Source organism: Micropterus salmoides, unplaced genomic scaffold, assembly GCF_014851395.1.
Source record: "Micropterus salmoides isolate LMB-PRFRI ecotype aquatic unplaced genomic scaffold, ASM1485139v1 Ms_hic_scaffold_4, whole genome shotgun sequence".
Lineage (NCBI taxonomy): Eukaryota > Metazoa > Chordata > Actinopteri > Centrarchiformes > Centrarchidae > Micropterus > Micropterus salmoides.
Window position 1 is genome coordinate 23,637,370 of NW_024043372.1, and position 24,651 is coordinate 23,662,020.

At 40.9% G+C, this 24,651-nt stretch overlaps 3 protein-coding genes across 6 annotated transcripts; 2 read left to right on the forward strand and 1 right to left on the reverse strand.

The window, feature by feature from the left end:
* Window positions 1-339: 339 nt before the first annotated feature.
* On the forward strand, window positions 340-4,280 carry tsfm (Ts translation elongation factor, mitochondrial). Its single transcript, XM_038696707.1, has 6 exons — window positions 340-456; window positions 777-929; window positions 1,048-1,176; window positions 1,298-1,420; window positions 1,964-2,045; window positions 3,733-4,280. Exons 1-6 carry the CDS (start codon window positions 409-411, stop codon window positions 4,125-4,127), a joined length of 930 nt encoding a protein of 309 aa, XP_038552635.1. The 5' UTR covers window positions 340-408; the 3' UTR covers window positions 4,128-4,280.
* A 1,544-nt stretch (window positions 4,281-5,824) lies between these two features.
* myl6 (myosin, light chain 6, alkali, smooth muscle and non-muscle) lies at window positions 5,825-9,723 on the forward strand. Of its 2 annotated transcripts, none has more exons than XM_038696711.1 (6): window positions 5,825-5,955; window positions 6,248-6,275; window positions 7,854-7,997; window positions 8,447-8,620; window positions 8,825-8,902; window positions 9,344-9,723. In XM_038696711.1, exons 1-6 carry the CDS (start codon window positions 5,953-5,955, stop codon window positions 9,370-9,372), a joined length of 456 nt encoding a protein of 151 aa, XP_038552639.1. In that variant the 5' UTR covers window positions 5,825-5,952; the 3' UTR covers window positions 9,373-9,723. The 2 variants fall into 2 exon arrangements, with proteins under 2 accessions (XP_038552639.1, XP_038552640.1); XM_038696712.1 differs by lacking the exon at window positions 5,825-5,955 and adding an exon at window positions 5,997-6,119.
* A 588-nt stretch (window positions 9,724-10,311) lies between these two features.
* smarcc2 (SWI/SNF related, matrix associated, actin dependent regulator of chromatin, subfamily c, member 2) lies at window positions 10,312-22,865 on the reverse strand. 3 transcript variants are annotated; one of them, XM_038696679.1, is made up of 27 exons: window positions 22,717-22,865; window positions 21,899-22,018; window positions 21,735-21,820; window positions 21,526-21,601; window positions 20,856-20,948; window positions 20,633-20,702; window positions 20,469-20,538; window positions 20,157-20,232; window positions 17,954-18,198; window positions 17,661-17,785; window positions 17,456-17,509; window positions 17,187-17,224; window positions 16,966-17,096; window positions 16,627-16,698; window positions 16,376-16,489; window positions 16,095-16,248; window positions 15,889-16,005; window positions 15,742-15,804; window positions 15,368-15,626; window positions 15,072-15,233; window positions 14,890-14,951; window positions 14,669-14,789; window positions 14,419-14,582; window positions 14,177-14,311; window positions 13,711-14,080; window positions 13,141-13,182; window positions 10,312-12,521 (listed from the first exon to the last, which is right to left on the reverse strand). In XM_038696679.1, exons 1-27 carry the CDS (start codon window positions 22,825-22,827, stop codon window positions 12,457-12,459), a joined length of 3,195 nt encoding a protein of 1,064 aa, XP_038552607.1. In that variant the 5' UTR covers window positions 22,828-22,865; the 3' UTR covers window positions 10,312-12,456. The 3 variants fall into 3 exon arrangements, with proteins under 3 accessions (XP_038552607.1, XP_038552605.1, XP_038552608.1); XM_038696677.1 differs by having other exon boundaries at window positions 21,526-21,607; XM_038696680.1 differs by lacking the exon at window positions 13,141-13,182 and having other exon boundaries at window positions 21,526-21,607.
* Between the last annotated feature and the right edge of the window lie 1,786 nt (window positions 22,866-24,651).

Sequence of the window (24,651 nt, forward strand, 5' to 3'; positions counted from 1 at the left end):
CTTTCAAACAGAAAATGTAAAAAAAAAAAAAAGAAAAAAAGAACTTGACTTGATTTTTTAAGCAGGAAGAGACTTCAGTTTAACAGTAGAACAAGAACGGTTGCATTGCATTTTCTCCTGGGAATTGCTGCCTTTCTGTCTGTGCAGTTTAAATCACTATTGTCCCCCTAAAATAATTCCACTAGTGAATTAGAAAAGGTGGATAAAGTGGGAAATATTGACTTTTTTAAGTGATAATCACGCAAACTACCGATCACATGTTGCTCCAATCATTACTCCCGTACTGTAGAGGGCGCTGAGCAGTCATAAGTAACTTTACATAGACTCTTTTGGCCCTACACGGCTTCCTTACACAGCGTGGATTTCAATGACACTGAGCAAGACATTTCACTTCTACAGGCTGAAAAGATGTCGTTATCCTTTTTGTTCAGAACTGTTATAGGAGACGTCGCAAAGGTGAGCAGGTTTAAACCTTACGCTTAGTCATGTTTTGAACATTGTACCTGTAGCTTGAGCTGTCACGAGCAGGTTTGTTAGTTAGTTTTCTCTCTGTTTCACCAGCCAACGTTACTGGGCCGGTTTCAATAAGTTATCTTGCTAATTCATTCTTATTTCGTATATATGTTGATGTTTAAATATCTTTGGGGCGGGTTATTTCTGCTGATTATTATACTTCCTAATGGCATTTGTGGTGACACAGTATGCCCAGGTCACTGGGCCTTGTGAACTTGTACTGTACGCTGTATGGTAACTCTCACCTGTACTTTCATCCTCAGGTCAGCAATTGCCATCATGTACAGTCGTTACACACAGGTTGTCAGCTTTTGGTGGCTGAGAAAGCCCTCCTGATGAAACTGAGGAAAAACACTGGCTACACTTTCATGAACTGCAAGAAAGCACTGGAGAAGTTTGATAATGACATAACACAGGTAAACCCTCTCTCCAAGTCGGCATCTGCACTCACAATTCAAGGTGTGGTACGCACAACAATGTATGTATAGCTTTGGTAACAACTGGCTGTGTGTCTGTGTTGTTGAAAACTTTCAGGCCGAGACATGGCTGCATGAGCAGGCCCAGAAGGAGGGCTGGAGCAAAGCAAACAAGCTGGAGGGTCGCAAAGCCAAAGAGGGTCTGATTGGCCTGTTTATAGGAGATAAAGCTGCAGTTATGGTGGAGGTATGGCCAGCTGTACAATGATTAATAACCAGCATCATTATTTCAGTGGATCACTTTCCAGTTTGTCGGAACATGATGGTACTCGGCAATATCTGTCTTTCTTCTTGTCTATTTGATGCAGGTGAACTGTGAGACAGACTTTGTTGCCCGCAACGAGAAGTTCCAGCAGCTGGTTAAGGATGTGGCATTTGCCACCTTTGCTCACCACCAGAATAAAACCCAAAGCAAGGCAGGATATGTGAAGGTAAAGGGCAAAACAGTAGGAAAAGCACTGGTTTAAATAATAAAATGAATGATGGCTGAAGTTTCAGGGTACTGATATAGTGCATGCTGGCTCACTGTAACACTGTCGTGGCTTACAATATAACGGAGTCATTGTTAATTACAGTAAAGTTACACCTGTGCTCTTCCTATTACGACCAGTCACATGTCTGCTGTGATAAAGGCCTGTGGATCAGTTACACAGTTGCAGGCATAATGTCCGCACTCTGCTATGTGAAATTTCTTTGGGTAGTCTGGGAGTAATGATCAGTGGTTCCCAAATCTTGTCTGTCATGGATAACAGCATGATGCATTTTACAAAACTTGAGAAATGAGGACTCAAACAACCTTTCCAAGACTTTTATCTAACTTTTATCTAACATGTCTGAAACACAGCGTAAGACCTCCTGGAGGTTGATGTTAAAAGCAAGATACATACAACATTGTTAACTGATGTCAGTATGCATCAGCCCTGTTTCCTTTGTTTCCTTTTCCACTTTGATTTTGTTACTACATTTGTTTTCAGAGTGTCCTGGCAGGAGATGAGTTAAGCAAACTCAGTGTGGGTGAAGGAGCTTCACTTGCTGACCGGGTGGCTCTCACAATAGGTCAGTAAGAAAATTTGTTTCTTAAGTGACACTGTTCACTGTTGCTCTGAAACAATGATGTTTTGAAACACATGATTATAACTGACAACTAATGAAAACCCCAATTTCAGTATCTCCAAAAATTAGAATATTACTTAAGACCAATACAAAAAAAGGATTTTTAGAAATGTTGTCCAACTGAAAAGTATGAACATGAAAAGTATGAGCATGTACAGCACTCAATACATAGTTGGGGCTCCTTTTGCCTGAATTACTGCAGCAATGCGGCGTGGCATGGAGTCGATCAGTCAGTGGCACTGCTCAGGTGTTATGAGAGCCCAGGTTGCTCTGATAGTTGGGTAGTGGCGTGTCGCATCTTCCTCTTCACAATACCCCACAGATTTTCTATAAGGTTAAGGTCAGGCCAGTTTGCTGGCCAATTAAGAACAGGGATACCATGGTCCTTAAACCAGGTACTGGTAGCTTTGACACTGTGTGCAGGTGCCAAGTCCTGTTGGAAAATGAAATCTGCATCTCCATAAAGTTGGTCAGCAGCAGCAAGCATGAAGTGCTCTAAAACTTCCTGGTAGACGGCTGCGTTGACCTTGGACCTCAGAAAACACAGTGGACCCACACCAGCAGATGACATGGCACCCCAAACCATCACTGTCTGTGGAAACTTTACACTGGACTTCAAGCAATGTGGATTCTGTGCCTCTCCTCTCTTCCTCCAGACTCCTTGATTTCCAAAGGAAATGCAAAATTTACTTTCATCAGAGAACATAACTTTGGACCACTCAGCAGCAGTCCAGTCCTTTTTGTCTTTAGCCCATGCGAGACGCTTCTGACGCTGTGTCTTGTTCAAGACTGGCTTGACACAAGGAATGCGACAGCTGTAACCCATGTCTTGCATACGTCTGTGCGTGGTGGTTCTTGAAGCACTGACTCCAGCTGCAGTCCACTCTTTGTGAATCTCCCCCACATTTTTGAATGGGTTTTGTTTCACAATCCTCTCCAGGGTGCGGTTATCCCTATTGCTTGCACACTTTTTTCTACCACATCTTTTCCTTCCCTTCGCCTCTCTATTAATGTGCTTGGACACAGAGCTCTGTGAACAGCCAGCCTCTTTAGCAATGACCTTTTGTGTCTTGCCCTCCTTGTGCAAGGTGTCAATGGTTGTCTTTTGGACAGCTGTCAAGTCAGCAGTCTTCCCCATGATTGTGTAGCCTACAGAACTAGACAGAGACCATTTAAAGGCCTTTGCAGGTGTTTTGAGTTAATTAGCTGATTAGAGTGTGGCACCAGGTCTCTTCAATATTGAACCTTTTCACAATATTCTAATTGTCTGAGATACTGATTTTGGGGTTTTCATTAGTTGTCAATTATAATCATCAAAATTAAAAGGAATGAACACTTGAAATATATCAGTCTGTGTGGAATGAATGTATACATTATACAAGTTTCACTTTTTGAATGGAATTACTGAAATAAATCAACTTTTTGATGATATTGTAATTATATGACCAGCACCTGTGTATATACTTGAGGTAGGAGGATTAAAATGAACCATTCAAACCTCAATGTGAATTCTTTAACATGAAATGAATCACATTTTAGTGAAATCAGATTTTTGCACCATTCATTGATCAAACATGTTTCCCTCATATTGTTTTTTTCTTTTTTTTTTCTTTTTTTTTTTTTTTCTCAGGTCGCCTTGGTGAGAACATGTCAGTGAGGCGGGCGGTGACAGTGGGTGTCCCTGCTGAGTGGAACATCGGCTCCTATGTTCACGGTGGTGAAAGTGGCCAGACTGAGGTGGCCATGGGTCGGTACGGTGCCCTGGTCGTATTTCAAGGTGGAAAGGAAGGAGAAGAGAAGGTTTTAGGACGTAAGCTGGGACAGCATATTGTGGGAGAGGCCCCCTTGTCCCTGGGCAACATGGATGACCTTCCCTGCGGGGAAAGTGAGACACGCCTGCTTCCTCAGACCTTCCTGGGAGACCCCAGCAGGACGGTGGCACAGTTCCTCAGGGGTCAGCAGGCTCGAGTGCTGGACTTTGTCCGATTTCAATGTGGCGAGACAGCCAGTGAAGAAGCACAATGAAGCGAGGGAAACCATTTATCTAAAAGGATTTGTCATGTGTTTATTACCTATTCATTCTTGAACATTCAGATGGTGTCATCATGAATTTGAAAGCAGAATATGTAGGCCTACCACCAGTGGTGCGATCCAACAATAAAATGTTTTGTCCTCAAAGTCTTAGTCTGTATTAATTTGTATATAATATTTAGTATTTTTAATTATTAAATCTCTTTTGGACAGATGTATTTGTTGCTCAGTCAGTATGTCATGCTGTAATTATTTTGAAATATTTTGTCCACATGACCATCCTCTTAATCCATAACCCGCTGGCCGTGCCAACATTTTGTCACAATTTCCATCTGTTTTTCCTGTTTTCTTCCTTTCATGCTCGCATGCATTTACATATGACGTTGAACGGAACAAAATGTTTGTCTGTGTCTGCATGGGACTTGGCTTTTTTTTTTTACCTGATATGCTTTGCCCCAAGAAATAAAGCATAATTAAAGGAAATACAATATTTTGAACAAAACATAGCCATAAACCTTCCTAGAAGATGGAAACAATCAGATATACAGACAAAGTACAGGCTTAAACACATTGTTGTTGTTTTTTTAGAGTTTATCCAAACTATTTTGAAACTGTTTGGTCCAAGCACTGCAGTACATACAAGTACATTTAATCAGTGCTGTTGCTACTTGAGTGAAGGCTTGTTTGGTACGTTATAGACTTAGTAAATTACTAACACACTTTAGTGTAACAGTTATACAGTTATAAGTTTATATTATCAGAAGCTTTTTAATTGTTACGATCAGTGGTGGATGAAGTATTCAGATCCTGTAATTAAGTAAAAGTACTGCATTAAATATGTTACTTAAGTAAAAGTATAATCAGGAAAATGTACTTACAGTATTAAAAGTAAAAGTACTCATATCTATATATATTAAATCCTATATATCATTAGATTGTTATTATTACTCATGCATTAATGTTAAAGCAGGATTTTACTGTTGTAATTATTTGAGATCAGACTGCAAAATACTTTTTTCATCATGGATTAATCTGCTGATAATTTCCTTCATTTCCTTTCATTCATTGTAAAAATTCAGAAAATTACAAGAAAATGTTGTCACAATTATCCAGAACCCAAAATGGCACCTTCACAATACTTGTTTTGTCAGTCCAAGCCTCAAAATGATTAAAAATACATTAAAATAATTAAAAAGGAATGCTGAAAACATGAAATGTTATTACATGAAAAATGACTTAAATGATTATCAAAATAGGCTAGTTAATTAATAGGCTATCAATTAAATTTATGTCAGTCAACTAATGTACTAGTTGTATAGCTTGCATGTCGGGCAGTTTAATTTATTAACAAAACATCATATTCTTTAAACTCCTCATATGTTTTATGTGTAAAAAATCTTACTTTGTAAAGTAACTAACAGTAACTGAAGCTGTCATATAGATGTAGTTAAGAAAAAAGTACAATATGTCCCTCTGAGAATACAGCAGAAGTAGAAAGTGGCATGAAAAGAAAATACTCAAGTAAAGTACAGGTACCTCTAATTTGTACTTAAGTACAGTACTTGAGTAAATATACTTCGTTACTGTCCACCTCTGCTTACTATTGCTTTTATGCACCTGTGCAAAAATGCGAGCGACGCGGTTGTGAAATGGAGACGTGTGATTGGCTGTTGCTGGACAAGCGGCGGTGACATCATCGATGATGAGCTGAAGCCAGCCGGTGTCCTCCTCCTCCTCCTCCTCCTCCTGCTCCTGCTCACAGCGTCGTGAAGAGATCCGAGACCCTCGCCCGTCTGTCATCCGACAACCACACACGGACATGGTAACCGAAGATGTGATCTATCGAAGTAGCCTCTTTTGATGGATTTGAAATCAATATCAGTGACTTGTTCCTCACTGGAAGGTTTTGCAGACATCTAACGCAGATGACGTTAAGCTAGCTCCCCTGGCCTGCTTTAACGTTAAGCCTTTAGCCTTTATTTAACTGTAGGTTAGCGTTGGTGGAGGATTAACTTGACTCATTTGAAAATCACACTAATTCCAATCTGTTGTCTGTCTGCCGCTTATAACTGACTGTTTTTTCTCCTGTGCCTTTTAACCCTGCCTCAAACCAGTCCGACTTCACAGAGGACCAGATCATGGGTGAGTTAACATCTGATTTGCAAAAGGGATTGGTGTGAAGTGTTTATATTAATGCTGGTCACAATTCACACTGGACACATCTGGACGAGTGCCACAGAATGCTGTACTAACATGTAAAATAAAAAAAAATTTAGTAAAGCATATTTGTGTTTTTGCATGCTGATGCACGAATATACACTTTAAATGTGTGACATGTCAGCAGCATAATAAAGACAGGTTGTGTTTAACAGAGCAGTGTATGGATCAGGGTGTTGGCCCCAGACTTCACTTCTCTGGTGTACCTAGAGGCGTGACAGAGGACACTGAAACTATTCTTTTGTGGCTCTCACTGAGACCCTGCAGCTTGTTAGAACAGGTTGTGTGCAGGACACCAGCTACTGAGTGGTTCAGTTTAACATTTAATTATTTCAAGGCCTAGGCTAAAAACCAAAAGAGACAGGACCTTTGTCAGGGCCCTACACTCTGGAACTGTCTGCCAGAGGAGATCAGGCTCACAGAGTTCGTTCCTGGTTTCATCTCACTTCTTAAAACTTATGAATAGCTTTCAGTGTGTGTAAGTTTATTTCTCCATCATTTGTAAATTGACTAGGCAATATTTTATTTATTAAATTTAAATCCATTTGTGATGCATAATTTATTCTTGCTTTAATTGTACATGGACTTGTTTTATGTTTTATGACTATGTGTCTACGTTTTACATATACTGCTGGAAAGCACCTGTATTGTATTGTAAGTGGTATACAAATAAAGTCATTATTATTATTAACATGACAGAAGTGGCTGTAGGCGAGTTTTGTAGATGGTGTGCGAAGAAAACACAGTATATTTCCGTGTTTCCGAGCTGATACCGAGTCATACTGTGGCCAGAAAACTGAAATACTTTTATTATCAAAAGCTGCTAATGTATCACGTAGGGAAGTGCCATCTATGGTGTCAATTTCTGTGAGATAAATGCATCGTCAATGGGCTGCAGGACTTTTAATAAGTACTGTGTTGTGTGTTGATGTTTGATCATGCTCCGAGAACATAATAAAATGTGAGACAGGTCCAGTTTGGTATTGATACTGTAAATAAGACATTGATTTGCACACCCATACATCCTGGGCAAGTGGATCCCAGGATCTGCTCCTATTTGAAGAATATTTTTTCCTTGTCATTGTGCTGTATATGAGCCTGTATATAACCTTCTCTCCCGATGAAATTACACCAATGCAAATGCACGAAAGCTAGTTTTGCATTATCATCAAGCAGTATCAGCTGATAAAGATACCAACCTAGACAGCAGTGCCAGGCTCTGCTCCTGCCATGCAGAGACTTGTTTTTAGCATGTAATTGTTTTTATGTCTTTTATTGTTTTTACACTTGTGAAAGCACTTTGTAACTGGTTTTTGAAAAGTGCTCTATAAATAAAGATTATTATTAATTGCATGTGTCTACTGTGAAAACAAGGTATGCAGTGGCATCAGCATGTGGCCTTTTTCTCTGCTCTTGTGTCTCAAGAGTTTGTGAGTAAAGCTTATTAACCTAATGTATTTCACAGCTGAATCTGAGTTCGACCTCTCTCTTCTCAAACTCCAGAGTTCAAGGAGGCCTTCCTTTTATTTGACCGGACGGGTGAGGGGAAGATCACCTACAGCCAGTGTGGCGATGTCATGCGGGCCCTTGGACAGAATCCTGTCAATGCTGAGGTGCTGAAGGTCCTGGGAAACCCCAAGTTAGAAGGCAAGCCTCTGATTCACCAGTACCACCTAGCATAGAACAGTTCAACATACTACGTTATCATTGGTTGGGTGTCTACAATTATAAACCCTCTGCTGTTTTTTTTTTGGCTTATTATATTAGACGTTTGGGGTTCAGACATGAGCATACAGAGCATTTATTTTAGTAATGATGACCCATACAAGCCCTGCAAGTCCTCCTCTGTTCTTAATGAACTGTGTAAGGTCCTGAGATCGGGAACTAATGTTGACTGTAAGTGGTATTTATGGAGATTTGCTCCATAAAGCTCTGATATTGTGTAAACTGCATTTATACTTTCATGTTTTGCGTAATATGCTGGGAATTAATTTTGGTAAAGTTTCCTGGCGTCCATACAAATCTGCCTCATTGCATTACTGTTCCAGGTGTTTGAAATAAAGAAATTTGTGAATTTGTTATTAATTCACCTGCAGATATGAACAACAAGATGCTGGATTTTGAGCAGTTCCTGCCCATGCTTCAGGCCATCGCTAAGAACAAGGACCAGGGCTCCTTCGAGGACATCGTAGAGGGTCTGCGTGTCTTTGACAAGGAGGGAAACGGTACGGTGATGGGGGCAGAACTGCGTCATGTTCTCACTACACTAGGTAAGTCCTCAAACACCTGCAAAACACAAAGATTTGTCGTTCATCCTTATCTAGAAGTTGCAGCTGACCTGTCATGCATATCTGAAGTAGAGTTAAGTTATCTGTACTGAGAACAGTGTTAACAAGCGTGCTGTCTCCTCTGTCAGAGTACTCCTTTTCTTTATTGCGTCTTAAAATACATATTAAATGTTCTTTGTGTTCCAGGTGAAAAAATGACAGAGGAGGAGGTGGAGACTCTCTTAGCGGGACACGAAGACGCCAATGGCTGCATTAACTATGAAGGTAAAACTGCACAGTATGTGGAAAGATGTACTGAGAAGCCTAAAAGCTAAACAACAACAAAACCAGACTGTACCGAGTGCTGTACTGTCCAATGTATGTAATGCATGTAAACATGTGGCACTACTGTTGTGGATCACTATTGCTGTAGCCTATTCCATCTGCATTTAGTGTCCTAATTAGCAGCAGCGGGCAGCCATTGTGCAGTACCCAGGGAGCAGTTAGGTTTAGGGCCACTCTCAGGGATACCTTCAGCAGTAGTCTGTGCTGTACTCAAATCAGCGACCCTCTGGTTCCCATGCTAAGGCCTCCACGGACTGAGCTAATGCCGTTTGCTGTGCTCACAGCGAGGAGAGAGCTTGTATCCCAGCTGTCAGATGTTGAATGTTCACTTCGTGCCTGATTTTATCTGACTGTTGTTTTTCTCCTTCCCTCTTGTGACAGAACTCGTCCGGATGGTGATGAGCGGTTGAGGAATTCAGACACACACTTTAATTTTATTCCTAGATATTTTTGTATTGTTTGTCTCATCTTGCCCTTCCATCCATGCCATCCTACCTCCAACAAGTCTCTGTTCTCTTTCTTTTATTTTAAAAGTGCCTTTTCTGTCAAATGTGAAAGAAACCCTTTCATCTAATTTCCAAACATTGTTCAGCCTCGCAGGTACAATTGGCAGTAACATTCCCCATTTCCATCTCTGTCAATTAACTCCCGTCAGTCTTGTTGTCAGCGTATTTTCTTTTTCTGGATGGATATGATAATGTGATAATGTGATAATGTTTCATTTAACCATATTCAATAAAAATCCTGGTTTCCAAAGTGTCGTTCAGCCTGTGAGTCTTCTGCTTTAACCGAATGTCTCTTTTATAGGTTATAGATATTATCACATTACAAAACCATTATATAAAAAAAATATTAATATCAGAAAAATATCTGGGATATAATTGGAAAATATAACAATCATATAAATAGATAAGTGAAAAAAATATTAGTATAAATAAATATATATAAATATTAGAATATCATCTGTGGAAAATGTCCTTAATGTCTGGAAAAACTAGTAAAACATCTAATAAATAAAAAAATCTCTAGTGTGCGTTATATCAAAGGAAAATTCTGGTAATATGAGACAATAAAACAGCGGAAGTCACACATTCAACAAAAATTTTAATGATGAATTAAATGAAGAATTGGTAAAAGTTACGTCTACGCAAATGAAATGTAAAGTCATTCTTTAAAGCTTTTTTAGCTGAAAGCCTAAAAACATGCAAGTATGAGGACCCTGTTTTGTCAGCTGCCAGGGTCAGCTTAAAAAAGATGCATTTTAAATGTTTAAATCTCGAGTACATGGTTCTTGGAGTTCCCAATCTGTGAAGCTGCTGACAAAAAACAAAACCACTCTGCACAATGACTCCTCTTCACATCTTTTATTTTTCCCCCAACATTTTGTAATTAAAACCTGAACCTCTTTTGTTTTGCATTTTTTTAATACAAACTGCCAGAGTAACTGTCAGCACTAATGTGATGATTTACTGAGGAAAAATTGATTTCTACTGTATAATAATAATCAATGCAACTGCTGCTACCTTCAGCATAGTGAAAAACATACAGAAACTGAACAGACACTTATTTCATATCACAAAATCCACACAATGTAGTAATAACACGGATAAAAGAAGTCCATTTATGCTCACAACTGTGGTGAGGTCTGCAATACTGGCTTGACGGACATTAACTGTAAAGTTTCACCATCTGACTGGATTATATTTCATGACACTGACGTGACGTGCAGTGTGCAGAACAAAGCATGTATTTTTTAAATTATTTTACAATTCTTCAAACTTTGTGACACACAGCAAATGGCACTGAAAAATAAAACTGAATGGTAATGTGGTTTACAGAGCTTAATGGCATGCGTTCACAGACACACTCACAGTCACATCTCAGGACGGGTCCGACAGACCTGCCCGAATCATACACAACAGTGGAGGGGGTAAATATAGGCTACAAAGGTAATAATATACAGTTACAATGTTGACATATCAAAGAAAGTAGATGGAAAAAACGGACAGTAAAAAATATAAAAATTGATAGGATAAAAAGTGAGGATACTGTTGCAGCTATTAAGGACACAATTCTCCGTTGTTCAGCTGTTTAAGGTGCGAGCTTCCTTGCTTTTGACAGCTTTAACATTTCTTCCATGTGTAACTTGAAATGCACCAGCAAAAAACAAGCCGCTAAAAAAAATCCTCTTAATTTCCCAAGCAACCGCAATAAAACTCACTGAATAAATGTGAGATAAACATGATTATAAAAAAACATTTTGGTTTAGCAATTAACCCAAAGTCAAAATATGAACAGAACACGTTTGTGATCGCTGGTAGAACGATTATTCCCAGGCCTTTCTTCAGTCGTTCCTTTTGAGTAAAACTACATTCCTCATAAAACTACAACCAAGATGCTTTGAGTTCATCCAAATTTGCAAAACATGAAGCTCCTCACTGACATGTTTTTCTCTTAAGTGCTGTTGAAAAGGAGGGACATTATTAAGATAAATTCAAAGAGAAGTCTTTTCAGGATGATGATCTCATACTGTCAGTACTTTCAAATATTAGCATTACAGGGCGACAGAAGGTGTGTTTGTAACAGAAAATCCAGTTTACAGTACATTTTCTCAAACTGCATCCACACCAGCATATTGTAATTTCCAAATGGCTTCTGATTTGAACATTTTCACTCATTACAGACATTTTCTCTGGAGAGAGACATTAGTTTTAGACATGTGACTGCCAGGCCAGACCCTGTAGAGCGACCGTTTGTCCATGTAATATAGGTAAAAATAGAGAGGAAAATGTAACATCCCCAATCAAGTTTCCAAAACCTTCAGTATGAAAAAGTATTTAAGACAACAGAAGGATGATATAAGTGCTAAAGTTAAATTCCATGGATACTTCAAGTCTTTCAATGAGACCTAGGGAAACATGTTAAAAGTGCATTTTGTTTTCCTTACATATATTTTAATTAGTACCTACAGTACAAAGGGGGAGGGTTTATGAAGGATGAGACTTCACGAGCTGTAACAAACTGCTGCAGAACATAAATGCAACCATTTCCAAAACACTGAAAACACAAGATGAGTCTTTTCTCTTCTTCTCCTTGAGTGTCAGCATGGTGGTAAGACCTTCTCCGTTTTCCAGATCTCCGTTGTTAAGCTTAAAATGACAAAGTGAGATGTTGCTGTCCAGTCGACCACACAGGAGGGATAGATTCAGTTTGAAAGTATGTTTTCTTCATAGGCAGATTCAGTTTAAAAGGGACTTCTTTTTCAACAGATAGTCAAAGTGGAGGTGGTTTGATTTAGACGTTATCATTTTTTTTTCCCTTTCTCACATCAATTGTCCTGTTGAAAAGAAAAACAAAACAAAACAAAACAGCTGGAAATGTAAAACGGTTATAATGTAAATAATCCTTCAGTTTAGATTTCTTCATTTCAGGTGATACAGGCAGGATTCAAAGTGGTCAGAGTCAATCGGGTTCTCAGCCAATTTATTTTTCTCTCACTGTGGAGGCGGGACTGGAGCTGAGGGGTGGAGTGTTTCCCCGGGAAGCGGGGCAGTGGGCTCTGTGACGGGTGACACGAGGGAAGGGGAGAAAAATGTTAAGAACTTGGAAGCCGTCTGGTTTTAGAATATAACATTTTCTCCTTGTTTTGAGTCTCAGGTAGAATAACTGTTAACAGGACGAATAATTGAAATAAAGCTGGTGCATGGGTCAAGAATTTACTCTATGATCTTGCATTGGGACTCGTCAAACTTCAACTGCAGTAATGCATGGTGTGCAGGAAAGAAAGGCCTCTTCAATACACTCGCCAAATTATTTTTACTTTCACACCAACCCAATTCATATTTATTTGAATATTTGATAATGGCTATTCAGATCTGAGAGCTGAAAAACAGGAAATATATACTACTACAGAAGATTACGTCCCAAAATAATTCATGTATGACATGTAGTTATAAACTTTTGATTGAAATAGTGCTGACATTTGATGACTAATCGATTAGTTGACAGACTTAATCGATTAAGTCATTTAGAAATTAAATTTGCATGCAACATTCCCTCATTCCAGCATCTCAGTTTTAAGGATTTGCTGCTTTCCCCTGTTTTTACATCATTGTACCGGGAAAGTATTTGGGTTTTGGATTATTTGTCGGACAAAACAAGCATTTTGAAGACTTCACCTTGGGATTTTTCACTATTTTCTGACACTTTCTGACACAATCCTGAAAACAATGAAACAATTAATTGATTAATGACAAACATAATTGACAGACTGATTGATAATAAAAATCACTGTTAGTTGCAGCCCTAGATTAAAACACATTTAGCAACATTCGTTGGGTTATTCGATTTGCATTGTGCACATATTTGATTTCACTTTTTCTTAGTTCCAAATTGTACATGAAGTTGCAATAATACTGTGTGCATTTCACAACAATCAACGAAACCTTGGATGTGTGACACATTCAAGTCTCATTTGATTAACTAGTGAGTTGTGCTGTTTTACATTGGCTGTTAAACATCCACAGAGCAGTCGGGAAGCCTGATAATAACATATATGCAGTAAGAAGCACGCCGCCTTATTTGCTGATATGGTTGAATCAGTCTGACATGTTAACAAGTACTGGTATGAATAAATAAATGTAATAATACAAGCTATAACTTAGGAGGTAATGGAAGCAAAAGTCTGTCTTAATCATAACATCACTAACTGTTAAAGCTGCTACACTGTTGTTTAACTTTAAACTCACCATGGAGTACAGGAGTAGTGCTGGAGCTGGAGCTGGAGTGGGCAGCTGGGGCCTGGCCAGGGGGGCAGGGGGGCGAGGTGTGAGCACCCTGAGGTGGTTGGGACTCAGGAGCTGGGGCAGAAGAGGCTGGAGGCACGGGGCTGGGGGCCGGCTGCGGCGCTGGTGTACTGGGAGCTTGCTGAGTTGCGGTCGGGCCCTGGGGTGGGGGGCCTGAGGCGGCCTGGTTGGAATGAGGGCCTCCTGCCTGACTGTGCTGCTGGTGCTGAATCTGCTGGAAGTGCTGTTGGCGGGCCCTCATCTCAGCGTATTTTAACTGCTCCATGTGGAAGGACTGACGGTCAGCCAGCAGCTGCTGACGCTGGTACTCCAACTGCACACACAGACACACAAAAAGTTTAAGGTTTCGTACTGTAATTAGGTTGACTACTCTCTTGTGATACTACATATCCCAGAAGCCCACACTCACCGCCTCCCTCTCTCTGTCCATGATGGTTTCCAATTCTTCAAAGTGTCGCAGTTTTATCTCCAGCTTCTTCATTTGGGTCTCCACCAGCAGAGCCACAAGAGATTTGATCTTCCTCTCTTCCACTGCAGCCAGGTGCTGTGAAGAAAGTGAGGGAGAAACTTTAGATCAAAGAAAATGCAGAACAAGAAAAAAAAGGTGATGAAGGATGCAGCATGTTGAGGCCCGGTGATAATTAACTGTACCTTGGCTTTGACAGCAGCAGCAGCGAGCGCAGACGCAGCGGCAGTGGCCAGGTTCCCCTCCCCTACGTCACGCTCCACCTTAGCTTTCCTTTCCCCTTCACTCTCTGCTTCTCTTTGTCCCTCCTCTGTGCCCTCTTTTCCATCCTTCTCTTTCTCCCCATCGCCTAAGAGGAAGAAAAAAGGTAAACATTTTTCCACCTTTGACAAGAATTCTGTATTTCCTGTATCCGACTGAGGTGCATTTTCGTACCCATCTCCGACTCTGTTTTGTCCGCCTCCCTTTCTCCTTCTTGTTCTCTTCCTCTTTCTTCTTCCTTCTTCCCATTCTCTGCCTGCTTCTCCTCTTCCTCAGCCGCTCCATCTTTGCTCTCCTGTGTGGGGAATGTAACCACAGCACAATGAGCTTCGCTGCAGTTCCTCAGCAGAACTCACAAATAAGAAATCTTATATTACAGCCAACGTGCAACATACCTTGGCCTCTCTCTTCTCTTCGCCCGATTGGCCGTCACTCTTACTTTCATCGCTGCTTTCGTCTACAGAGAAGACAAGTCAGAACCTTTTATTTGCTTTTCCTGTGACATTTTTGACTTTGCAAATGTATTTCCTCTCTTGCATTTTTGAATGCTGTATGTATGCTGTGCATGTCATCCTACCGGGTCTATCTCCCTCCTCCAGGCCGGTACCGGCGATGCCACTCCCCTCCAGGCCGTACAGCGGGTCCTGTCGGCCACTGACCCTCGCTGCCTCCTCCACCCGCCGCACATGAGCCTCAACAAGTGCTGCAGGAACCTCCTCCTTCATGCGAGAAAACTCCTCTGAGAGGGAGAGAGACAAGCATAATTTTGATTTGGGAATGACTAATGATTAATCAATAATGACCATGAGGATTTAAGTCTAATGTGGGGAGATCAGGGCGTCCATTTTTTGTTCAAAATAAGCTGCTTCTCACCCAGGGCAGACTTGGCTGCAGCTGAGGCCACACGCGGGTCGACGACAGAGGCGAGGAAGGCCACCGTGCTCATGACGGGGTTTCCTGCTTGGCTGAAAGGAATTGGCTGGTAGGCCAGCGGTCCCATGGACGAGGAGTTGTCCTCCAAGTAAGGGTCTTCGATGGGCAGCCGCAGGAAGTGCAGGATGCACTCATCCTGCGTACGGCTGCCCACGTGTTCTGAAACCTTGTTCCAGTCGTCCTTATACATCTCCAAGCCCTAAGGGAAGTGAGGGGCTACTTTTAGCTCCACATTTCTACTGTTTCATTTTCATGTTTTTGAAAGGAACGATCAGCATCACCACACACTTGAGTTCAGGGAAAACATTTTTTACCTCAAGAAGTAGAAGTGTTTCTTGTTCTGTCCAGTCCCTCATGGAGCTTGCTGCACTCTTGCTCTGTGCACAAACATCACCACCACTTAGTTAGAACATTCATTGTAAATCCCAGCAAAAGAACCATTCTGTCATACATCCCCGTACCTTTACAGAGCCACTCTTCTTGCTGTACATGTCCGTTCGCAGCCCAAAGTTTTGCAGATCTGCTGGTTTATCTTTCACTTTATCTGGGAAAGATATCATCTGCTGGGTAGCAGGGGTCTACAGGTACACAATGACAGAGGACAAATTAATAAGTGTGCACGTTACTATTTGTGTGTGTGTTTGTTTGTAGGTGGACATATGCTAACCTGGGAAGTCTTGGGCTGCAGGGGTACCAGACTGGACGGAGTGTCTGCCAGGACGTGGAAGTGGGAGGTGGGTGGGGGACCCATGGGTGTGGGCCGGCTCTCGGAGTCCACCTGGTAGTTGATCAGACCCCACTGCTCCAGGAAGGCGTGGACTCTGCAGCAGAAGGAGCTAAGAGTAAATACCTCTCCAACAGCAGTTTGACTAAAACAAGCGACTGTGTAGATACAGACAGTTAAAACTCTGCATTGACTAGAAATGTGCACATTCCGCCTCCACCTACCTCATGATTGCGCACACGTCTCCTGCCAGATTCCTGCGGCAGGCGGTGGAGGTCAGGTACTCCTGAGGGTTCAGTCGGTAGGTGTCAATCATGAAGTTCCTGTACGCCAGGTAACTGAAAGAAGGAGGTGCATAGAAAACTATAGAGATATTTCAACTAAGACTTACTGTTTTTTAAATGCGTGTTAGAGAAATATTTCTGTAAGTACCTGTAATAATACAATATTGTGTTGTGTACCGAGTAATACCTACATCTCAGGTGTTTTGGATTTGTTCTTTCCATTGAAGAACTCTGGCAGGGCTCTGCGCTCAATGGCATGAACACTGAGGAAAAATAAATATGAGGACTCACAGCTGAAACACATGTGAATGACTCATTTTTGACTTTTATTTTCTTGCGTCATATGCTCTTCAGTGCCAAGACAGTACTGGTTTTCATTACAGCCCAAACTGACATCAGCTAATTTCTTACTTTTCATGTGTCAGGATTTTACAAATACGTCACTGACGTCTCTGAAATCAGATTACTGCCGAAAGTGGAGAAATAGCAACAACAAAAAAACTAAAATATCATTTTTTTTTTTGCCTTACCTGTTGTAGTCAAACCAGGCGGCGTAGCTCGGTATAATAATGTGATGGGTTTGCTCAGTCACATTGTCCTCGTGAAGGTCCGAGCCTTTCACCGGTTCACCCTTCACACTCGGAGATCCTTCCTCCTCCTCCTGTTTCAACGCAAACACACACTCAAGACAATACACGGAGTTTACTGTCCTCACTGTAATGTTTCCTTGCACTTTTACAAACTACCTTACCTTGCCTGTTGTTTCCATGGACTCGTCCTCCTGCTCATCTGTTCAAATCACAAAAGGACGGTAAGTGAATATAAAACAGAAGGGCAGAGAGGCAGATCGGTGATATGGTCTGTTTTGGGTGAGAGAATGACTTATTGACAGTTTGGATTTTGTACTTTTCCTCCGTGACAGGAGACACAACAGTCAGGTGAAAAACAACATGCTCTTACATGGGGAAAAAGTAGTTACAGGTGGCCATGTTGGAGGAGACATAAACGTTTTCTGCTTACCCATATCTGTTCCTCCCTTTACTGGAGTTGAATCAGAGTCCTTCTTGGCGTTATCTGCAAAAAGAAAGAATAATGTCAGCCAGTTGCAGACCACAACTACTTTAAAGTCTTAAAAGATGACAACTGAGGTTAATTATAATGGTAATCCATGTTGGAGTCGTTTGAATGGTTGTTTGTACTGTATATATTTTGAACATGTGTGTACTTGTCTTAGCTGGGTTTCCCTCTTCAGATGCTGGAACAGGTGACGCTTCATCCATGTCCTTACTAAGATCCTCCTGTTCCTCCTCCCTCTGGCCCCGTTTAGATTTGGTGTATGGGGTCGTTGGCCTGTCCATACACACATACACACACACACACACACACACACACACACACACAGAGGACATTATTTTATGTCTCTGATACAACTGGTGTTGCTGATTCTACAAAAAACAGCTAAAGCAACACGTTATTCTTTAACAGCTGATGACACGGCATTAAGACGTGTCTGGTCACCCTTTTTTGGTGTTCTTCTTCTTGCTCTCCTGGGGCGGAGGTGTAGGGGAAGGTGACGGTGAGCGCTTCCTCTTCTTGGCACTACCAGGCTTTTTGTCCCTGCGCTCGTCAGGCGTGGTCACCTCGTCCGTCAGGGTCTTGGCTGAGATCCTCTTCCTCTTAGGGCAGCCCTCGCCCACTTCATAGTCCTCCTCGTTCATCCACTCGTTATACTGGTCCAGGTCTAAAATCCACTTGGCATGAACCTGTGAACAAAGACCACACAATCAAAAAAATTAGATGTCACCAACTTCCTCTGCAGTTTAACCAGGCAGTGTTGCATACTCTGCACACCTTATCAGAGACTAACTAGAATAGCGACATCTCCTAGAAATCACAAATAGGATCTGGGTTACATTTTGATAAGGCACAATTTAACCACGCACACATGGATTCAAATACCTAGAATAGAGATTAAATGGAAACACAAATTCAGTAAGTGGACACAAAGCAGGAATAATGTTGCTAAGAACATCAGTGGGGATGATTTCTGGACAATATGTCGGTTTTGTGGCTGGAAAAACTGTTGTATTTAGGCAGTAATGGGTGGATAAAAAAATCTATTAGTTGTTATATGTTCAGTTAAAGTTTTTATTGATTTATGTACAAACAATGTGAAAACAATTCTACAGAGACCTAAATTTTAGTGTACTGCACATGTTAGATGCTAAACAGATATAGGGAAGCATTTTTGTTTGGAACAAGCACACTTTATCAATGGCTTAAACACTATAACCAGGCTTTTTAACTTAAATTTCAAAACCATAACATTTTTCAAAAAGCACACCTATTTCCCTAAACTCTACACACAAATCTCTTCACTCCTCATAGCCTACACCATGTGGTCATTTAGAAAGCACTAACATTCAATATTGTTCACTCAAGTCTGTACAGGTTGAGCTCAATTAGTGCGCAGCTACCCAGGTGTAAACACAAGAAGTCATAATTGATAACACACCAATCAGAATCTTCACTAGACTGATAAAAGGACCAGAATCAGTTCATTTAGTTTTGAAACAACGCATCCAGTAAGATGTAAAGGAAGAGATAGAGGACACTAGAGAGGAGGAGAAGTAGGAGGAGGAGGTAGAGAACGAGAATCTCTGGCCTGTCACAGACCAAAGACAGGATGCTTTAGCAGAATAATTTGTCGTTTGGTGTACAGTACACTAAGGAATACACAATGTTCAAATGTATACATTTGTTGTATTCATCATGTGAAAAGGTTTTTGAGGGAGAGAACAACAAACAACATTACTTATAACCAGTTTTTGTAATTTCAGGAAATGTGTTTAGGCAGTCAAGAACATTACATGTAACATTTAAATATGCCACTTTGAAGTTGTGGTCTGAGGGCTTCTGAGAGTAAACAGACTGATGGTAATCTTGATAGAAAACTAGCCCAGTGTGTTGATTAATGTGTGATTACAGCTCTAAATGTTTGAATGCTTCGCTGCTCTTAATATCATGTCCTAGTGAGTGCTGACCGCCTTGAGCGTGTGATGCTCTGAATACACAATATAAGCTTCGGACACTGCTTTGAATTCATGGCTGGAGTAAGCTCTGTTGCTCCAAGTGCCAATTTGACACGGTACTTTGTTCTTGGATGTTTTTCACAGAGAGAAAAATATGAGAAGAGTAACGCTACCAAACTAGGGAGCTATCATATCTGTGTACGCAGTCCCCTGACAGGATTGTATAATAAAGAAAATGCTGAGACACATAAAATTAACTTCCAGCATTACTCATGTTGTGCAGAAAAGCACAAGGCCTTCATTTTAAATTTAAGCCACCGTAAAGAGGTTATGCACGTAAAATGAGCACAAGGCTCTATCTATAATTTATATAATCTATAATTATATATGTAAAAAAACTGCACATTTGATTAATGTCACTCATTCTGAGTGTTTAGGCTCAATAAAGGGCTGGAACAAGCAGATACAACACATATATATGGTGTAGATGAACAGTGTGAAATGTTTGATGTTTAATTAACCTAAGGGCAGAGTAAGCAGAGAAAAAAGATTTTGAATTGTGAAAATAAAGAGAGAATAAACACAGGTTTTAAAAATTAGGAATTGACAAAAGAAAGATAGAGAGACAAGACATAACAAGCAAAGCGTTTACCGACAGAGCATGACAAGAAATGGAATACGAGAAATACCTTCCTGGGCTTTTCTGGGCTGGGAGGATCCTCCACAGCAGCCTCAATCTCACTGGCTGGGATCCAGGTATCATAACTAAATGGTGAGATGAGCAAGGTCAAAGTTCAAGGCAGGGGAAAGATTACAGGTTTGGATTTGTAAAAACATCTCAGGTAGACAAATGTGTAACTTCAGCTCGTAGAGTTCAGGGCAGTCAGAAGCAGATGCACTCTACAGTATGGGGGAGTGGGTCATACTTGAAGCAGTAACAGTTTTCATTTAAGTGTAAAATGTTGGATGGTGTTCATATCTCTGTAAACTCAGCAACCCACCTGTCAGGAAAATATCCCCAGTGTAGCAGCACTTGCTTGTCTCTCTTCATCACGGGACGCACCCACTCCTCTGGAGCAAGAAGACGAAAGCGAGTGCATCAGTGCATCATCATCAATTCACAACAACATTAAACTGTGTTTTAACACAACATTTGAAGCCTCACCTTCCTCCAGGCTGGTGGGAATAGGAACGACAACATGGGAGCTGGAGGCCTTGTCCTCAGTCACTGAGCCCTGCAACAGAGAAAGTCCACACAATTAACATTCAGCGGGGAACAACACAAGGAGCTTACAACATAAAAGTATTTTTAAAATCTGATTGAGGGCCCTCGCATGCAGTCAAGTTCTGAGTCTTTCTATCTGACTTTGAACAAAGCAAAAACACACCTGGTGTCTTTTGATGATGTCTTTCAGTTTCCCAAGCAGTTTTTGCTCTATGTCAGGGCTCAGGTAGATGACAGGTCTCGTCAGGCAGTTGTTCTGAAATGAAGAAATGCAACAGATGTGTGAATGAGTGAAACTGAGACACTCAAAAGCATAAACTCATAAACAGGCAGGAAAATATATATAAATATTCTATACATATTTTATTTCATCAAATGTCTATTAAACTAAGAACTCTGTCAGAGCACTGTTGAGCTCGTCAGATTAGGATGAGCTTGTAGTGTAACTGCAGGACTGATTAAATAGGATTACTCGTCAAGTCACATGACTGGGTGGCCAAAGCTCAGGCAACCTGATTCTCACATACATCAGAAATATGATGTAATCAGAAGAGACGTTCAAACCTCTGAGTAAAACTGAGCATTTTCTTGTAGTCATTTAGTTCTGGTGCCAGCAGCAGGAAAAAATGTAAATTTGTCACTGAAGCTCAGCGCTGATCTCTTAAAAACAACAACTGTCATTGTGGGACTGTTGTGATAGTGTGTAGAGTGAAAGAAGCATTCTTTAACACAAAATATACAAATATAAACACTGCTTCACTTCACGAAATTGGAACCTCAAACATTTACAATTGTATTCTATAAACATCTATAAAGAAAAGCTCCAAACACACCTGCACTAAGGACTTCTCAATTGTCATGAACATCTCCACATTTCGGTCCATCCTCGACGGATTCTGGAAGTCAAACCTGCGCCTACCAGGAAATTAGACTGGAGTTACACATGAAACGGCAACATAGCCAAAATCCAACTGAGCACTGTAAATGTATACAATACAATTTATTGTCAGCCTCTTTAAACCAGCTGGAAAGAAAGTCTTACCATCCTTGGTCACTCTTGAACTTGTAGGCAGCAGCCAGGATGTGGCAGAGAGCCCCTCCTGACTTGAAGTCCAGAAAACATTTCATCTGCGGAAAAAAAACAAAAAGTTTCAGAATGCCTCTGTGAGGTAAAGTCATGTGTGTGAATGAATGGAAGAGACATACTGGCAGCTTGGTGAGCGGAGGGTTGCTGACATGTCGCCCGAACACCTCCTCCTGGAACTGGAGCAGCTGGACCACCAGGCTAGACAGAGACTTGTTGGTGGGGGGCTCGGCCTGGATGTACTGTGAGGACAGCAAAACAGAGAGGCAGTCAGAGCTGAGCCACAGAGAGCACACATACACAGATAAACTAGTCTGCTTATAGGTGCTATGTGTGCTCAGTTACGGCAAAAAAAACTGGAGGCTGCACCGCTGTTTGCTTTATTGTTCAGGGTAAGTTATTCATTATGCTTTATAACATCTGATATGGGGATTAAATATCGTTCATTTCATCATTATTTGTGGAGTTTTGAAGAAATAATGCATTTATTTGTTACATCAATGTGTGTAAACGGCAGCACACAGCTCGCTGTTATCCCAGGCGGGCCATGGCTTCAGTCAGCGCGGCGCGCCACAGAGCCAACATCTGGATCTGAGCTGCATTACCGTTAGCAGATTAGCTAACTAGCTAGCTAGCTGGCTGGCCGGCTAAAGTCACCCCCTTTTGCAAAAATCCATCCTCGCAGGTCTGACTTTGTGCTGCTTTTGGATCGGTTTAGCAACAATAACGTGTAGGGATAATGCCATTCGTGGCCGCATCTGGTGCAGCTGTTGGCTCAGCATCCTTTTGTATCCCCGCTCGCGTGAATCAAACAGCTGGACGCTCAGCAGCACCCTCCCTCCTCTCTTTGTCACTGCCTCTGCCCAATAGGTAAGTGTCCACATTTCAAGGTGAAAAAGGTAAGCTTAGAGGCTAAGGTTACAAAACATGCGCTCGGTACCTTTTTGTAATTCTTTCCCAGCCAGACGCGGACATTATCAAACTGAGAAACGGTATCAGACGCTTCGAAATATTTTACATTCGGGCCGCCGTCTTTCTTCCGCACCGCCATCTTTGCCTGCAGACAACTAGTCGACGTCGGCTGCCGTCCAGCGGCCAAAGTCTGCTACTGCAACTACGGGACAACCCAGTGGCTGTAATAACATGCAAGGTCCAGCAGGTGGCGCAGTTGTGTAAGGGATAGTTTTAAAATTGATTCTTCATGATGCGAGAGGAATGAAATGCATAAATCCTGGAAGAAGTATTCAGATGATTTACTTAATAACAAAACCAACAAAACCTCACTGTAAAAACACTTAATTAGAAGTAAAGGTCCTGCATTCAAAAACTGTAAGTCAGCATGTAGAAAGGTTAGCAACAAAATGTACTCTCAGTGCACATCAGAACTCATGCAGAGTGGCTCCTGTGAGTGTCATATTATTTTATTAGTAGATCATCATTATTGATGTGTGCAGCAGTACTTGAATGTTGTTGGTGGTCAAGGTGGAGCTAATTTTAATTGTTTTTTTATATACTTCAGTATAATCCATGGCAATACATCCTAGTGGATTGAAGGGATTATATATTTTATATGTAAGATAAAAAGTAACCATAGCTGTCAGATAAATATAATGGAGTACAAAGTTACCTAACATGGAAATTTTCGAGTGAAAAACCTCAAAACTGCACATAAGTACAGTAGTTGAAATTACTTACTTTCATCCATAGGCATGCACATTCTTTCTCATCTGGAAAAACATGACAAGTGCAGTATGAGCGGAGATGATACATGATGGTGGTAGCGCTAAAGACAAGGGCACAAACTAAATCTGTTCCAAGCAGCTTGTGATTATTTCTTGTGATTATTACTTCTTTTTCAGGTGATAGTATGTTTTTTTTACTTGGTAACCAGTTATTGATTTCCTCATCCCGCCCAAAGTCGAAAACCAATCAATGAGAAATATGTCCCAAAAAATAAAAATAAATATCATTCATATCAATTGCATGTAATCATCACACCTTTATCCAGCAGTCCTCTCATTCTTTAGAAGTGAGGAACTGGACGAAGGATGTTTTGTCCACAGTCTTTATGACTGCCCTAAGTGCACTTGCAGAGAACCACGGACAGCATATTACAGTCAATGTCAGGTGTGAGTGAGACTTTTTGTTTGTCTATGTGTGGCCCTACGATGGACTGGCGACCTGTCCAGGGTGTACCCCGCCCCCTGCGACCCTGTACGCAGGATAAGCGGTTGACGATGGATGTCTTTTGAAAAAGATTTTGTCATAATTGTTTTGAAAGTTTTGTGAAGTGATCCGCTGTTTGGCATCAAGTGTTGTGGTAATGTTCTGACAATAAAGAAAAGTTTAACACCACAATTAACCATCTGGTTTCTTCAATTTTCACTCAGGAGCAAAAATAAGCCTTTAAACTCGAAAGAAATGTTGATTTGACATTTATTGTGATAGTTATCGATATCGAATGGTATGAAAGGTTTTATCGTGATAACATTCTTGGCCATATCGCCCAGCACTAGTTCATCACTACAGACACTCACTCAGATCTTGTTACGTATGAGTCAAGTTCCATCCTGTAAGACAGACTGGAAGCTTTACTTCATCAAAGAGTTCTGAATTTCACTGTAACAGTGGGCATACGTACACACACCTTTAAATACTCTGAGAAAACAATGCAATGCAAAAACAATCTGCCAGGAGCCAATCAAACATTAAACTGGACCACACTGGTGGAAAGACTCTTATAATACACTGGCATTTTGAAAGACATGTTTGTAGTCTATAGTGAAGTGTTAAACATTAAACATGTTTTTTGTATGTCATCCATCACTATAATCTGGATATACTTAGGTCTGGCAAGTTCCCAGTGCCATAAAAA

What these genes read in the sequence shown, in the direction of transcription:
- myl6 (XM_038696711.1), top strand. An exon ending in GGGAAACCCCAAGTTAGAAG is followed by an intron (nt 7,998 to 8,446) that starts GCAAGCCTCTGA and finishes ATTCACCTGCAG; the next exon opens with ATATGAACAACAAGATGCTG. An exon ending in TCATGTTCTCACTACACTAG is followed by an intron (nt 8,621 to 8,824) that starts GTAAGTCCTCAA and finishes TTTGTGTTCCAG; the next exon opens with GTGAAAAAATGACAGAGGAG.
- tsfm (XM_038696707.1), top strand. Translation starts at nt 409, where the DNA reads ATGTCGTTATCCTTTTTGTTCAGAACTGTTATAGGAGACGTCGCAAAG. An exon ending in GCAAGGCAGGATATGTGAAG is followed by an intron (nt 1,421 to 1,963) that starts GTAAAGGGCAAA and finishes ATTTGTTTTCAG; the next exon opens with AGTGTCCTGGCAGGAGATGA. An exon ending in CCGGGTGGCTCTCACAATAG is followed by an intron (nt 2,046 to 3,732) that starts GTCAGTAAGAAA and finishes TTTTTTTCTCAG; the next exon opens with GTCGCCTTGGTGAGAACATG.
- smarcc2 (XM_038696677.1), bottom strand. Translation starts at nt 22,827, where the DNA reads ATGGCGGTGCGGAAGAAAGACGGCGGCCCGAATGTAAAATATTTCGAA. An exon ending in TTGAGAAGTCCTTAGTGCAG is followed by an intron (nt 20,949 to 21,525) that starts GTGTGTTTGGAG and finishes TCTTCATTTCAG; the next exon opens with AACAACTGCCTGACGAGACC. An exon ending in GGGAAACCCAGCTAAGACAA is followed by an intron (nt 17,510 to 17,660) that starts GTACACACATGT and finishes TTCTTTTTGCAG; the next exon opens with ATAACGCCAAGAAGGACTCT.